At 38.5% G+C, this 16,590-nt stretch overlaps 1 protein-coding gene across 1 annotated transcript in view; it reads left to right on the top strand.

Annotated features, from left to right (window-relative positions):
* Positions 1 to 16,590, top strand: part of NAA15 (N-alpha-acetyltransferase 15, NatA auxiliary subunit) — a 53,088-nt gene that overhangs the window by 3,283 nt on the left and 33,215 nt on the right. The window contains exons 2-7 of the mRNA XM_061584937.1: positions 8,389 to 8,473; positions 11,115 to 11,219; positions 11,741 to 11,898; positions 12,850 to 12,984; positions 13,492 to 13,645; positions 16,430 to 16,549. Of these exons, the coding sequence (XP_061440921.1) occupies positions 8,389 to 8,473; positions 11,115 to 11,219; positions 11,741 to 11,898; positions 12,850 to 12,984; positions 13,492 to 13,645; positions 16,430 to 16,549 (757 nt within the window). The remainder of the gene's footprint in view (positions 1 to 8,388; positions 8,474 to 11,114; positions 11,220 to 11,740; positions 11,899 to 12,849; positions 12,985 to 13,491; positions 13,646 to 16,429; positions 16,550 to 16,590) is intronic.

Below are 16,590 nucleotides of genomic sequence, written 5' to 3'. Positions count from 1 at the left end.
ACATGGCCCCATTCGCACATCATAGTGAGCCATAGAAATAAACTATGGCTTACCATTTGTGCATGTTGCTCAAATTCCACCTGCCCCACTCTGCCAAGCCGGGAGACAACAAGCCACAGTACTGCCTTAGCATTATGTGCAAACCAGTGCTTGTGGTTTGTGTCTTTCCAAACAAGCTGTAAGAAGAAGGTTTGTTCTTGGCTTTCTCTTGTAGTTTATTCAAAGAGGGGGTAAAACCACAAGCTCTGCTTGCACATAATGCTAAGGCAGTGCTGTAGCTTGTTTTCTCCCGAGTCAGGAAAGGGAGGAGTGAGGCAGATACAATTTGAGCAGTGTACACCGGCATGTTGCTCATTCACAGTAAGCCATAGTTTGTTTTAAACTATGGCTTACCATGATGTGTGAAGCAGGCCAGTGGTAGAGAGACATGAGGTAGCTGGTAGGTGGTCTTTAACAGGAGAAATAAATATGCTCCTAGTGTCTACATATTTTTCTTTTGTTGGGCTCCTTTCAGTTTTTGAAGTATTAACAAAAACTCTAGTATTTGGTGCCTCTCCAAATTTAACCTGCTTGAATGGCGGTGAGTTAATCAGATGCTAAATAAAGATACATTTGCCATTGATACATAAGGAGTGAGTAAAAAGGAATTTCACATTTGGGGTATCTTTATTTTTAGAATCCTTGTTTACAGAGCTGGATCAGTCATATACATGTAACATGACAGTAAAAATGGTTACACTTCTAAACCAAGATTTTACAAATCTCAGTTATGATTCTTGCCATCAGATTTCACTTTTAAAGCAGTAGTATCACATCAGTTAGTATGAAGTGGACTCTGGAGAATTTCCAGTGTAAGAAGAAAATATGTTGGAAATGCTATAGTTCCCTTACTTGTTCAGAAGGCTAGAGAAGCTGCTTTTCAGCTTATACACTGATTGATTAATGATATTTGCCAACATACCAATCCAGAGTTGATGGAACAGATGGAAGTGTCTTGCTTGCTTTCTGGCTTGTTTCAACAAATCATAGTTGAGATTAACTATAGTTCAGATATAAAGTGAACTCTACTTAGTCTTAAGCAGAAGCTTCCATTCTCCTTGCAGCTGTGCTTAGAGAAAGGGTGGAGCATTGTGCCAAGGCTTGCTTAAGCTTATCCTTGTAACTCTAAACAGAACTATTTAGCATTACGTGTGAACCAGGCCAATGAACACAGAATGTTATCCTGGCACTAAAAATGTCATGAAAAGAATCAGACATTCTGCTTTCAGGACATGGTATCTCTCTTTTCAAACACTCAAACTTCATCATCAAGATATATGACTACACAAAGTAATAGCTTTCCACATGATTTTGCATAATTCCTGTATCAAAATATATTCCTATTGCAAGAAATTATTTGTGTGCCACTCTGTGTTGCCAATAGGTTCTTCATGGTTGGCATTCTGATCCATCTGCGTTTACATTTCATTTTACCAGCAATAATCTATTATTAAAACAACTGTTGGAAAGAAAGAGGTCTCTTCCTCCAAAACGTTTGTAACACACGATCATTTTCCAAGTGATCCTTTGAATACATACATGTGGAAACCTTAGGAATTACCCCATAACATTTCCAGATGAGTTTCTATGAGCAGATTTTGATGTGTGGTTGTGTTTAGAAAGAGGATTCACTAGGATGAACGATTGTGCTGATAAGAGGAGGATTCTGGTGTATATGAAGCACACTGTTGAAGAACTGTGAATGTATTACAACAATGCAGAAGGGATACAGATGTGTTATTTTAATTCTGAAGAAAACTGTAGGCCTGTTGGGAAATTAAAATAATGGTGATGGCATTTGTGATACAAACAATGCTATACATGTTTACTTAGAATTTAGTCTCTCTGGGTTCAGTGGAACTTACTTCCTGGAAGGTATGCATAGAATTGAACTGTAAAAGTTTGTGATGTTTGAAAACAGCACCTAATTGTGCTGTGTTGACCAAAGGTATATATCATGACAAATAGACAAGTAGATTTCAGTGAATTCACCGCTGACTATTTTGTTGCTTCTTGGATCAAAGGGATAATGGTCATTGACACATATCTTGACACAAAGAGGAGGACTAAATGACTTGATGGTCTAGTTTTCAGGTAATGCTAAGCCATGGTTTAACATGATATGTACAAGCTAGAAGAATTCTGAGTAAAGTTTTAGGTTTGCATGCTTTCCTTGCCTCTGCTCTTTCTCCCACGTGGCCAGGAGAAGGAGCAGAGAGCTAGCATGTACGGTACTTTCAGTTTTCACTGAGTTTTTAAAGAACTCGTGTGAAATAGCTAATATTCTAACAAAAATATGTAATTGACCCTAAGATCATCCTCTGTCTATGCCTGAGGACTGAGAACTAATCAGTGTAGCACCAATTTTGAGAAAGGGATCCAGGGGGAATCCAGTAAATTACAGGTCAGCTTAATGTCTGTTCTGGAAAAACTGGAGGAAAGCAGTATTAAAGATGAAATTGCCAAGCACATAGAAGGCATACTGAAGGAGAACTAGCATGGCTTCTCCAGGGGTAGGTCCTGCCTGTCTAACTTTTAGACTTCTTTGTGGGAGTCAGTGAGCATGTGAGTAGGGGTCAGCTGGTAGACATTGAGCCCCAAACTTTCAACAAGATTTTCATAAGGTTTCTTAGGAAAAAATTCAGGAATAAACTTGGCTGTCATGGGATAAGAGGACAGGTCCTTTCATGGACTGGTAATTGGTTAAACAGGAAGCAGAGAGTAGGAAAGGAACCATGATGAATTCCAGAAGGATCTCTCCAAACTGGGTAAATTGGCATTAAAGTGACAAATGCAGTTCAGGGATAAGCAAGTGTAAAGTGATGAACATTGGGCGGGAGGGGGGAATCATAACTTCCCATATGTAGTAATGGGCTCTAAACTGGGAGTTATAAGCAGGAAAGAGATCTTGGAGTTGTTGAAAATACCTCAATTAAAATGTTAAACCAGTGTACAGCATCTGTGAAAAAGGTGAATTCTATGTAAGGGGTCATCAGGAAGGGATTGAAAATAAAAATCCAGTATCATAATGCCTTTATACAAATGGATGGTGTCAGTACTCTTGGAATCTGTTGCCACACTTCAGAAATAATATTGGAGAGCTAGAAAAGGGCAACCAAAACGATCAAGCATCTGGAGCAACTACCTTATGAGGAAAGGCTACAATGTTTGGGGCTTTCTGGTTTAGGAAAAGTTATAGTAAAGGGGGACATGATAGACGTGTCCGAAACCATGCATAGTGTGGGGGAAATGGATAGAGGGGACTTTTCTCTTTTATAATACTAGAACCTAGAGTTATCCGATAGTCTGAATGACAAGAGATTCAGGGGGGCAGGGTAAAGTTCTACTTCACACAGCGCATAGTTATTTGAATTTGCTACATACAATGTAGTGATGGCCACCAATTTTGATGGCTTTAAAAAGTGATTGTCAAATTCATGGAGAATAAGTCTATGAATGGCTACTAGCCATGATGGCTGTATATTTAATTTTTTTTTAAATTGTGTTTTTAGTTCTTTGTGTTTTAAAATTTGTATATTTGTTTTTAATGTTTTTAATTGCTGTAAACTGCCCAGAGAGCTTTGGCTATGGGGCAGTATATAAATTTAATTAATTAATCAATCAATCAATTAATTAAGTAATAACTTCCAATACTATCAGAGACAGCAGGTCTCTGAATACCAGATGATGAGGATCAGGGGAGAGGTATTGCGCTCATGCTCTGCTTGTGGCTTCCCAGAGGCGTTTCGTTGGCTACTGTGAGAACAGGATGCTGGACTAAATAGGTATTTGGCTGTTCTTACGTTCTCATGAATCCAACCCAATGTATGTGAAGTGCTATGAGCACTTAAAATGACTGTATTATTATTCCTTCTCTCCTCAGTGTCCACATCTTGTAAATGTTTGTCAAATATTTTTGGAAACCCAGCCACCTGATCTGTTGTGCCACATAGGTCTACCTTTGTTTCTAGTTAAAGTCTGTGTGCTTCCATCACATTATTTTTAGAAGACTTGCAAATAAATGGGACCTGATTGCTGCCAGAACAAAGTTTTATGCATGAACGGAATGGAAACTTAGGTACAGCTGGCTGAAATGTAATCTAGTATTTTGGTGCTGGTTGGCATACATGTAACTTTTGCCATAAACCTCTAATTTACTTACCTTTCTTGTCTTTTTCCAAGAATGTAACAAAGGTGGTAATTGTGGCCCCAAATCAGACTCTGCTTCTCATGAAATAGTACTGCATAGGCATAGCCATTTACATGGTTGTGCAACATTGTGCTGGCATATTAAATGTCTGGTGGTCTAAATGCCTGTTGGAGTGAAGTACTGAGTTAAAGGTGATAAATATACAGTAGGGCCCCACTCATACGGCAGGTTATGTTCCAGACACCACCACCCCGAAAGCAAAAACCGCCAAAAAACAGATCAGCTGTAGCGGGGGGGTCTGGAACCTAACCCGCTGATCTCATCAGAGGAGGAGAATATCAGATCTTCCCCTCCTCATGCACGATCAGCTTGAGCGGGAGTCTGATCGCACCAGAAGAGGAGAAGATCGGCTGTAGCGAGCTGCAGCTGTTCTTCCCCTCCTCCAGTGTGATCAACTGGAGTGTGGGGAGCTCCAGCCCCCCTCCAGCTGATCACCCCACAGGTGCCGTATTAACGGAACACTGCAGTGCGGAGTGCCGAGAAGCGGGGCCCTACTGTAGTGTTTGTGTATGCACAAATTAAGCTGAAAATTGCAGTCACTAGTCAATTTAAGGTGGCTGTTCCCTTCTCAGTATTTGTCTTGTTCTATAGTATATCTGTTGTGATTTAAGAAGGCAATAGTCTCAATGTATTTTTTACTTTGAGTAGACATTTGGAAACACACAGTTGTTTTTCTAACTCAGCATGACACTTTAGGGCACACCCTCACCACTGATAGAATCTCTGGAATAGTGTCCTACTCAACAGAATTGTGAAACATCTTAACTTCATTCAGGTTGTTGCTGTTCTGGCAAAGCAAGATCAGTCATAGATGAGACTTTAAATGTTTATGGATATAATTGTTATACAGGACAAACTTCAATAAGAATGAGAGTACATGGATTTCAGCTACAGCATATTTGTATTTGCAAGTTAAACTGTAGGATTGGCTTGAGCTGCTGTACTAGTTTGCTATTGTACCAGTGATAGCCTGAAGGACTTGTGCTGCTGCAACCAAAAGCTTTTTGTGGAAAGGGGGAAGATAATTCAAAGGTTTTTCTTGGAATAGTGATCTTCTGAATTACAAGTTTATAGTTAAACTACAGGAGCAGCTAATAGTCTCTTCTTAATTTAGCAGTGGGAGGAAAAACTGACTTTCCACCAGTAATAAAAACTTATTTTTAATGCCATACGAATGAGAGGGTTGGAGCTCCATGTGATTTTTTAAATTTTTCTCCCTTAATATCTAAAGTCAGAGTTGAACATGGAAAAAAAATGCTCAGAAGCTTTTCTCAGATTTCAAAGGCAGTTTGCGATGGAAGAGGTCCCCTATGCCAAACACTATTGAGTGTTAGGAATTGTAGATCTTTCCTATGTGATTTTTTATTAAGTTTTACATGGATAATTAAATTCCCTTTGGGCAGAAGAACCGTTGATAATGCCACAAATGGACTTAGATGGATTCAGAAAATCTGGAGCTTCAGAATGATTTTGAAATTACCTGTGGGTCTATTCATGAATCTAGAGAACTGGATATTAATGAATGTATAAAACATGTTTTCCCAAGCACGTACATGTGGGATAACCTCCTACATGAGTATCATCTGAATTGATGTTAGCCTGCTCCCCCCACCATCGAGTAACTGTGGTTTTTTTTTAAAGTTAGTTCTTTATGGTAAGGTAGTTAACATACAGTGTGGGTACATACAACTTTCAGGCAGTGTTACTACTCTTATGTGTACAGTTTATTTTTACTATGAAACTGATACAATAATGGGATGAGCCATAACTCAGAGCCTGAATTAAAATCCCTAGCATCTCCAGTGATTGACTGTGTGCACACTTCACATTAAACCATAATTTAATGTGGTGTGAACAAGTCTCAATCTTATGTGCTTCCCACCCCTCCCCTCCTCCTATACAGCTGTGAGGAGATGCTCAGAAGCAGAAACTGCTTTGTCAGTTTTCACCCAAACTGACAGCTTGTGGTTAACAGTAGCTATGCTTTGTTTAAAACAAGCCAATCTCTGGTTTTCTGTGATGTGCAAATGTGCCCAAAGAATCTTGAGCACTGAGAAAGGCCTCTACCTGACACTTTGGACCCGCATGGGCTCTTCAAGTAGTCATTGCGATACTTGATACCGTTGGTAGACTTGATAGAATAGGATAGCTTCTTACCTGTCAACCATTAACCAGAAATAGAAATTATAACTGAGAAAATTCATTATTTCTTTGCAGAATATGTGTTGTGATAGAATAATTTTCTAGGGCATTTATTTTGAAAAGAAGTGAATACATTTTTTTCCTGCTGCTTAAAACTGATGCTTTGATACATAGTTTTCTTCATTATACCATATACATATATCAATGCTGAATTCCACTTTTGCTGTAGGTAGAATCCAGTGTTGTTCAAGCAGACTTTTCACTTTTTATGTTCACACACGGGCAGCATTGGATTCAACCCATACATAAAAGTAGCTAGGTCTGAAATCTATCTCTTTTCACAATTTGTGGAAGGCAAATTGAGTTTGCCTTGGGTATAACATGAATGCGCTGTGAGTGTTCTGTCAACCATCAAGAATCTTAAGAAACACGCTGTTGTGCCCTTCATCTGGAAGAAATGTTTAATATCCCGTACTAGTAGTACTCTGCCTTGATGAAGCAATGTAACATCGTAACACTGTCTACCAATATATATGCTTGAATACAGTTATGATCAAATAGAGTATTTAAATTATGTTTCCTTTCAAGTTCATAATGTACTCATTTTCTGCTCATTCTTACATAATTTGATTTTAGGATTCTCTGATTTTCATCCGACTATATTGTGAACAATGGCCAGAAATTTATGCAGAAGGGATTAACATTTGCAAAAAGGACAAAGAGGGTAATCTAACAACATGAATTTAGGATTTTGGCAATGATTAATTTCCTCACACCCCAAGGTTCTTAATTTGGACTATGAATGGTAGATTCAAATTAGACTCTAAATATTTTCCTTATTTAGATACTCAATAGCTTTCAGGAAGTTGAAAGCTTCCATCAGATTCTCTGATGAAAGCAAAACTTGTGATCAAGTGTTAATATAAAAACTCTGTAAAACACTACCTGTTCAGTAAATCATTGGCCTTTAACAGTGAATTGCAATGGAGCAAGTAGTATTCAGGAGTTGACTAGGAATAGCTTTTTTCTTACTAATATCTATTTAATTTTATCGTTTTGCTGAAGTTTGGAGGAATCACATTCTTTATTTCTGAAGTTTAATTGCATATGGAATATAATACAGTGGAAGCTTGTTATAATTCATCTCACTGTACCACGGATTCAGATATACGATGGGTCTCCCAAATAAAATAATGTATACCCTATTTTTCTGTTTGTTATATCTAGTTTTTTCATCCTCTGTGCTCCTTGTCCCTGGTGAGTCCTCCATTTGCTTCCCCTGTTTCTGAGTCTGTCTCTTCTGTCACTGTTCTTTTCAAAAACCTTTTTCCTGACATCTCTCCTTCCCACTCTTTTCCTTCCTGGTGTTTTTTGCCCTCAGAGACACTTATTCCTTGAGCCTTCTCCAAGTTCTTTCGTTACTGTCTGTGGAGCTTTATTTTTCTTTTTGTTAACATGTTTCCCCCTCTCTGTTACCTTTTATGCTTCTTCTTGCTCCATTCCTCAGTTGCTGCAGCGTTTTTTCCTCTCTAGGAGCCATACCCGCTGCTTTAACCATTTCAGTGTAGTTTTCATTTTAAGGTTGAAGCACTATAATGCGGATGCATCCTTTGTTCCCTAATCCCCATGTTATAATGAGCTTTCACTCTAGGAATACTTGTGCTAGGAACCAAGAGTTATATCCAACATAAATCAATGCACAAATGGAATGATTGTAGCTCACAAAGTATCTTCCCCTCCCTCTCCCTCCCCCAGTGGACACCCCAAAATCTAGTTTCCCCAATCCTTCAGAGCAAATGGGGTGGGGGGGGACACAGAGGTACAGAGAGAGGGGGAAAGTCCTGTTGCATAAGCACAAATAGTTCAGCTTATGCTATGACCATTGAATTCAACCCTATAAATACCTTGATGTGGTTAAATAGGTGAAGGTGGTATGTCTGTGTAGTTTATTCTATCACACTTGTTACAGTTGACTTTGGATTTTTATGTCTTTACAGAGGTGTTATGAACATAAACAGTACAGAAATGGTTTGAAATTTTGCAAACAAATTCTGTCCAATCCAAAGTTTGCAGAACATGGAGGTGAGTCTTCAGATTTATATTTCAACTAGTACTTGTTCTAAACATATTAAGTTTTAAAATCGGCTTAGGTTTATAATTTGCCTCAACCTTAAGATTTGGGTAACAGTACAGTAGGGCCCCGCTCATACAGTGGGTTGTGTTCCGGACCCCCGCTGTAAAGCGGATCCCATTGACTTACATTAACCCAAAATGGCGCCAGGCGGCAAAACACCACCATAAAAGCGGAACAAGCGCTGTAATGTGGGGCCTTTCTACAATTCGCAACCGCTGTATTAGCGGAACGCTACAAAGCGAAGCGCTGTAAAGTGGGGCCGTACTGTATATCTCTACAATTAAAAGTGAATTATGAAATTGAATTCAAAGTGCACACATTAAACCCAACCCCCTATGTTTGTCATGAAAACAGCTTGAATCAAAAGGTCTTATAGAAGTTCTGAAAACTGGCAAAACATTCTGGCAAGTATATGTGTGTGTGTGTGTGTGTACTGCCTTCAAGTCCATTCCAACTTATGGCGACCCTATGAATAGGGTTTTCATGAGGCTGAGAGGCAGTGACTGGCCCAAGGTCACCCAGTGAGCTTTATGGCTATGTGGGGGTTTGAACCCTGGTCTCCCAGGTCATAAATTAAACAGTTGAAGGTCAACTGTTCTCCTGTGTATCGATATTAATTTAAAGAAAAGATTGGAACATTTCTTAGACTTGTAAGCTTCTAAGAAATTGAAGATGATGTTAGACCTGATGGTGGCAGGCCTGTCGTGAAAAGAGTTCACCACTGAACAGAGGGTTGCAGAGGGCTTTCAAAGCCTCCCTAGACAGCTCCTTTTCATCTTCTATGTCGGAGGTGCAAAGGAGTCATGCAGGGCAGCTTTAAGAGCAGTGCTGGGAGGATGGAAACCTCTTCTCCCTCCTTGAGCAAGAAGAAGTTGGGAATGCATCTTGCTCTGGCAAAGGAACGATCAGGAGCCACTTTAAGCCCCCGATTGTTCCTTGAAACCCTGCCCTTACCCACCCCACACCTTAAATCATGTATGACGTTAGGTGTGGAGTGTGCCTTCCCAAAAATGGCCTCGTGGGCTTTGGTGCACCAAGTTTGGCCTGTGGGACAGAGGTTCTCCATCCTAGCTGGACTTATTTCTTATTTTGGGGACTTGGTGGGGGTGGAAATGGCTTTGGGAAGAGGTAATATGCTGAGGTAGACCGCACCTCCCCCTCAACACTTCTTAGCTTAAGAGCCTAGGAAGCTGCCTTATACTGAGTCAGACCATTGGACTGTCTACCTCAGCATTATCTACACTGCCTGGCAGCGGCTCTCCAAGCTTTCAGATAGTGATCTCTTCCAGCCCTACCTAAAGATGCCAAGGATTGAACCCAACACCTTCTGCATGCAAAGCAGATGCTCTACTACTGAGCTATGATCCTTCTGGCTTGAAATTGCCCCAACGCTCTTTAGAGCTACTCAGTGGTGACCTGTGTTTGAACGCACGTGCACATACACAAAACAGGAGGGAGGCAGAAAAAACAAAAGGAATGCTAAAATAAGAAACTGATGCTCAGTACCAGGTTTTAATGCTTGTTGTAGTTCAGCACATTTTGAAATTAAAGTTCCTTCTTCAGAAGTATTTTATCTTTACTAAAGTAGCTTCTACAGATGTTGCTGCCCAATTCCTGCTAGTTGGAGGATTGATCCTCTTCTCTCCCACACCCAGTGCTGATTTCCTGATGTAAGCTGCCTCTCCACCCACAGTTTATTTGCTGGAGAGAAGAAAATGCACAATAACTTATTAAGCACAGCAGGTCTAGAGATGGAGGGAATTTTATTTGGAATCTATGCAGGGGAGCACTATCTTTATTAATTGAATTTATACAGCCACCCCATAACATAAGTTCTCTGGATGGCTCACAAAGGAGATACAACAATTAAAATACAATATAAAACAATAACATTTATTAAACTAAACAAACAATTAAAATACAGATTATAAAGCCTGTGGGTGACATCCAGTGCCACACAATGTGACTCTAATTGTACACAGGGCTTCCTTTTCCTCTACTTCCCACTGTGTCCCCCACACACACACCTGTTCTAGAGCATCTTCCAACCCTTCAAAAATCCTGGGATGTGTGGTTCTGCTGGTGGATGGCCACTCTTCGTTGGTTTTCATCCTAAAATGGTCAGACCATAAATAATGTTATCCCATTCTTCTCTTCTACTACCACCCTCCAAGCTGCTTTTGGGAAAGGAAAAAAGACCCAATTGCATATCTCTTGCACTCCCATAATTTGGTCCTGCACATTCAAATGATTTAGATCCACTCAAATCTGCGAGACATTGGCATAAATGGCCCATTGCATATACTTTTATCTTTCTTGGAATCCACTGCAAATAAATATTTGATCATTAGGAAATATTTGTTTGAACAGAAATTAAGGGCATCTTCCAATGGAATAAGGATTTGCTTTCACAGATTCAGACGTGCTTCTATGTAATAAACACATCCTTGTTTTCAGATTTACAAAAATGTTGCTTCATAGAGTCTGTGCTACCAGTTTCTTTATTTAAAAAACTTCAAAATGTGAAAATACTAGTACCATTATTATGACTATGACTTAGCACAGTTGGTATTGATGTTTTTGTTTTAGAAACTCTGGCTATGAAAGGACTAACGTTAAACTGCCTAGGTAAAAAAGAGGAGGCATATGAATTGGTGCGAAGGGGCCTACGAAATGACTTGAAGAGTCATGTCTGTATCCTTTTCAACTTACACATTAGATTTGCACAAGAAGAAATCAGAAAACAATATGTAAAAACTAGAATGTAAAATATAATGCATTCCTCAAGTGAACACTTATGATATACACCTTCTAAAAGGCATTTTGGTGACGCTGTTTGAAAGTTATATTACTTTCTTTGGAGCAGCCATCCTAGTTTTGTCAGTAATGCACCTTTTTAATTCTTCTTAACATCGTATTTGTCATTACAGACTAGATTCAGGTGAGTGTCTAATAATGTGCCAGAACAGCCAGAGTCCTAGAAATATTTTGTACCACCTACACTTGGCTCCTAATGTACATTTTAAATACTCTGTGGAGCGTAACACATATTTAATTGTAAGTATCATTCTGTATCCTATTGGTATACTAGGTACACTAAGTACACGTTTTTCTAGTCAAGAAAAATATTTGCAGTAGTCTTTTATGGAATAGATAACTAGTTGTTTCTTATTCTCAGTTGTTGCAAAACTGATAACCTTAACTAAAGTTTCCAGGTTGGCATGTGTATGGTCTCCTCCAGAGGTCAGACAAGAAATACGATGAAGCCATCAAATGTTATAGAAATGCACTGAAATGGGATAAGGACAATCTCCAAATTTTGAGGGACCTCTCTCTGTTACAAATTCAAATGAGGGATCTAGAAGGCTACAGGGTGAGTCGAGAACAAGTGTCAAGAATACTTTGCAAGTACAGTAACTAAATAGTTTTCATAGTTTAAAAAGTATGAGAGAGCAAAACCTTTTTGCCTTGCTTTCTACTCTAATAATATTGGGCAGGGATTTATTCAGTACAGAACTTCCACATACAGTCTTAAATGCTTGGAATGGTGCACATTTCTACTTGGAGACTCTTCTAGTTGAACTATGTTCAGATTTTTCAACTTCATTTCCAGATAATCAGATACGATTTTACTGGTTCTGCACACAGGAAATGTCAAGCTTTTTTCTTTGTAATGCAATCCTAACTTAGTGATGGCCTTGTTTGTCTGATTTGTTTAATTTTGTAAATGTTTTCTCAAATCTGTTTTCTCCATTTCTACATGTAATCAGGTTGTTACATTGCTGTGTCACTGTTTATCAGCTGTTCTTCCCGTGTACCTTTTTTATGAGCTTGGGATGTTAATGAAGTTGCCACATATTGGTATTTTGTACAAGTTAGTTGCAGTTAGCTTGTCTGATTGCTTATTTCCATAGTGACTAACTGATTTAGGCTGCAATCCAATATACACTTACCTGGAAATAAATCCCATTGAACCCAATGGAGTTTGCTTCTGAGTAGACATGTGTTAGATTGCAGCCTTAATTATTACTATCCTTTGCTATGTTGGTGCTATAGTTGCAAGTGCACAACATTTACTAAAACAAAAACAAACAAAACCCTAGTTCTGCCATCAGCTCCATTCAGCTTTCTTTTAAGACGCAGTCTGGATAGTCAGAATAATCAAGCTGTTTTCTAAAGGCTCTGTACCAATTGCACATAGAGGTTTTTACATGATGAATCTTCAAAAATAATAGAACCCTATTGTGGATTTCTTGATTAACATTGTGGATTTTAATTCAGAATAGTAGAATGTGAAAACTATCTTTTTATTATGTTCATGCAGGAAACTAGGTATCAGTTACTTCAGCTTCGACCTGCACAGCGAGCATCATGGATTGGCTATGCGATTGCTTATCACCTGCTGGAAGACTATGAAATGGCAGCAAAGATTTTGGAGGAATTTAGGAAGACTCAACAGGTATCATGAGGAAAACTTAAGTTTATGCATAAATAAATTAATCAGAATTGGAAGTGAAGAGTTAAGTATAATAGAAATTTCATGTGCAGCAGTGGGCTGGTAAATGCATCTCCCTATTGGAATTTCCCTGTGGAACTGATGGTTGATGCCATCCATTTTGACTTCGCTAGTTACTTGTTCAGGAAGAAGAAATAGTGCATGGATTAGGCATTCCCTTCCTTCCTAAAGTGATCACTTCTGTCAGAGCTACTGATGCCAAGCATTTGTTTGGTAGGTGCATAAGCTATCTTGATTCCATAATTTTGGAGGGAAACTATTTTGGAGCTCTAAGAACTACATAGAAGTGGCATTACCAGTTAAACATTTTCTTTTCCTATATGGATCATATCTGATAATCCAGATGATCAAATCTACTCCATTGTATAGGTCACCCTTGCTGGATTGGGATTAATTTGTGTGAGGTTTGGTTACATTGTTAAAAGAATGAATGTTTTCTTACCCTTGCAGACATCTCCTGATAAAGTAGACTACGAGTATAGTGAGCTACTCTTGTATCAAAATCAAGTTCTGCGGGAAGCAGGACTGTATAAGGAAGCTTTGGACCATCTTAGCACCTATGAAAAGCAAATCTGTGACAAATTAGCAGTTGAAGAAACTAAAGGTAACTGAGGAAATAGGATTCTCTTGTGCCTAAATATATCCACAGTGAGAAATGGTTTAGTTGAGCAATTAATGCTAAATGTGTAAGTAATAGAAAGTTGCCTGTCAGTTCACTATATAATTGATAGATTCAGAGCATGCTATTGGTAGGGTTGTTATATATTTTTTGGCACGTTCTCATAATAAAGTTGATTTTCCTGAAAGGCTGTGAACAGTCTGGTAAGTTGGGTGTGTCCTCTGTTGCAACCAGGTGGCAAGCATAATTGTTTGGAGGCTAGCTAGCCTTAGTCTCAAGCTTAATTTATTATATAATGAACTAATTTGCTTGAAACCCAAGGAACATTTTTCTGGATAATCTTGGAAGAACTTCTTTCACTTCTGTTGTGTGCAGCTGGAAAGGTGTTTGTGTCAAAATAGTGTTGTGTTCCTTGGGACCCTTTGAGGCACAAACAGTGCATTGCCTTTGATAAAGAGTTCCTCTGTCACTGGTTCTGGCCCTGGACAAATGGAACATCAAGTTTGGACCAGCTCTTTAGGCAGGTAGAAAATCAATTTATACAAATATGAATCTGAACACACGTTCAGTTGAAATATAGTGTGAATGAGTTTAGAGAGATCTCTGTAAAATGCTTTAGTTGCTACTGTGGTATAAAATTTGCTCTGTTCTGTGTTTTCACAAAAATGGAGTAGCAGTATAATAGAGTTCTTCATTAAAGTGTTGAATCAAACAACAAATGTTGCTGTTGTGCAAATTTACTTCTAAACATAAATAAGCAGCTTGGAAGTTAGCAGGTCTATATTCATTGATTCTGTGTCTTTATTTCACCACCTGAAAGTACAGAATTCAACATCCTGAGATTCTTGGCTTATTTTTTAAAGTATATTTCATGCTGTTCTTGCAATGGAGAAAAGTTGAAACATAGTGGTAGTCTGTGTACCGTTTACAGAAAAGTAGATTGAGTTACATTGGTGCAAAATATGGTAGGTTTTAATTTTATTTTTAGTGCAGAATGTATTAAACAGCTAGGGTTTACTGGTATGCTATTCAATGATTAGAGATTTGTGTGTTGATTTGCTTTCTAAAGCACACTATTATTCTGATGGTGGCTAACCAATCCAAACATGTAGCATTTAAATCCTTTTTTGCAAGACACTGATATATTTAAACTCATGCTGGCATGAAGCTTCTTTGGTGGTTATGGTTTGATAAATTGATACGGTATTGGTAAAATTAGCCTTACATTAAACTAAGCTTGCACACATTCATAAAAATGCAGTCTTTTATTTTCAGGGCAAAAGCTTCCTTAGGTGGCTAACATCAAAATCACAATACACAATGCATCAGATAAATAATATTAATAAAACCACAATCTAAAACTAGCATGTTACAATATTAAAACAGCAGCAGCTAAAACAATACACAGCATCACAAATGAAAAAAGCAGAGTAGGGGCCATACATTTCTCCCTAGGGAGGGAATTCCACAAAGATCTATAAGACAGCCTCACAGATGGCCTCTGAGGCTGATCTCAAGGCCCAGGCAGGTTCATATGGGTGCAAACAGTCGTTCAAATAATCTGGTTCTAAACCCTTAGGTTTTAAAAGTTCATTACCACCACTTTAAATTGGGCCTTGAAATGACTAGATAACAAAGAATCAAACATATACAAAGTCTTCAAACATAATCTCCTGTATTGTAAAGACAGTACTGACAAAATAAAGATATTTACATTCTGGTGTGAGTTCTTTTGAAGGGTTCCTTTTGATCTCAAGGACGACATTTTCATAGTGAAATTATGAAAGTGATCTTTTGCTTGTGCTTCCTAAACATAGTTAAAATTTACTTGATTGTGTACAACAGCATAGCTCAGCTGATTATAGGCTTCCATAATATGCAGAAAGTGGAGAGGGAAGCTACTTTTGGAGATCTTCCTTCCTCTTAGGTTGGGGAATACTCTGGAGAAGATTTTTATGGGGTGGGGGGAATTACAGGGGAAATAACTGAAAATGGTTTCTCTCCCTGTTATCCTGACAGAAGCCTTCCATCAGCTGAGCAACACAGTTGGATGCAACCTGCTATAGCTAGATATTGTAGGGAATATGCAGCAGGATGTCATAGTAGGAGTTAGGTTCTTTGCATGAGAAATACAAGGGCCACAGAGTAGCCGATTTAAATGGGACAGTTTTTTCTGCACAAAGCGCATTATACAATTTATACCACAAAGCGCATTATACAATTTATACCACTGAATCACATGGAATGACTGTGGTGATGTGTTTTGTTTTGGTAGTGTTAATATGCTTTGTAAAACATGCAATTTTAGTGGAGGAAATCCAACATTGTACCAGAGGATGCAATAATAGTTTCTTGCCTCATCTGCTCCAGAGCATATATTTGGGGTGGCATGCAGGAAGGAGGGGAGGAAAGATCCTATTTGCACAATTGGAAGTCCATTATGTGGGCAGGACACCGCAATTGGATAGTACCCAGTAATTTTGTAAACATACTTTTTTTGTTGTTTTGTTAGAGGTGACTGTTGTGTCTTACTAAGCATATGGGCTGTAGTTGAATGACCTTTTCCTTGGTTCCTTGTGTAGCTTCAGACAAGTAAATCCCTGGACTATGGCAGTATTTAGGTTTTGCTTGATAGGGAGGGGCTCCACTGAAGTAGGAAACTTAGCATTTTGAATCTTAGCTCTATGATACTTGAAATACTTTGTTTCATATGTAAATACATAGATATATTAAACTCTCAGTTGATTTATAACTCTGCATTTTTAACAGGAGAACTTCTGTTACAACTCTGCAGGCTGGAAGAAGCAGCTGAGATATATAGGGGATTGCAAGAAAGAAATCCTGAAAACTGGGCTTATTACAAAGGCTTAGAAAAGGCACTTAAACCAGGTAACAATATAGCTTTGATTAAGATAAGTGTGAACCTTTGA

The sequence above is a fragment of the Rhineura floridana genome, chromosome 9 (assembly GCF_030035675.1).
Source record: "Rhineura floridana isolate rRhiFlo1 chromosome 9, rRhiFlo1.hap2, whole genome shotgun sequence".
NCBI classification, from domain to species: Eukaryota; Metazoa; Chordata; class Lepidosauria; order Squamata; family Rhineuridae; genus Rhineura; species Rhineura floridana.
This window is presented reverse-complemented; position numbering and strand designations above follow the sequence as displayed.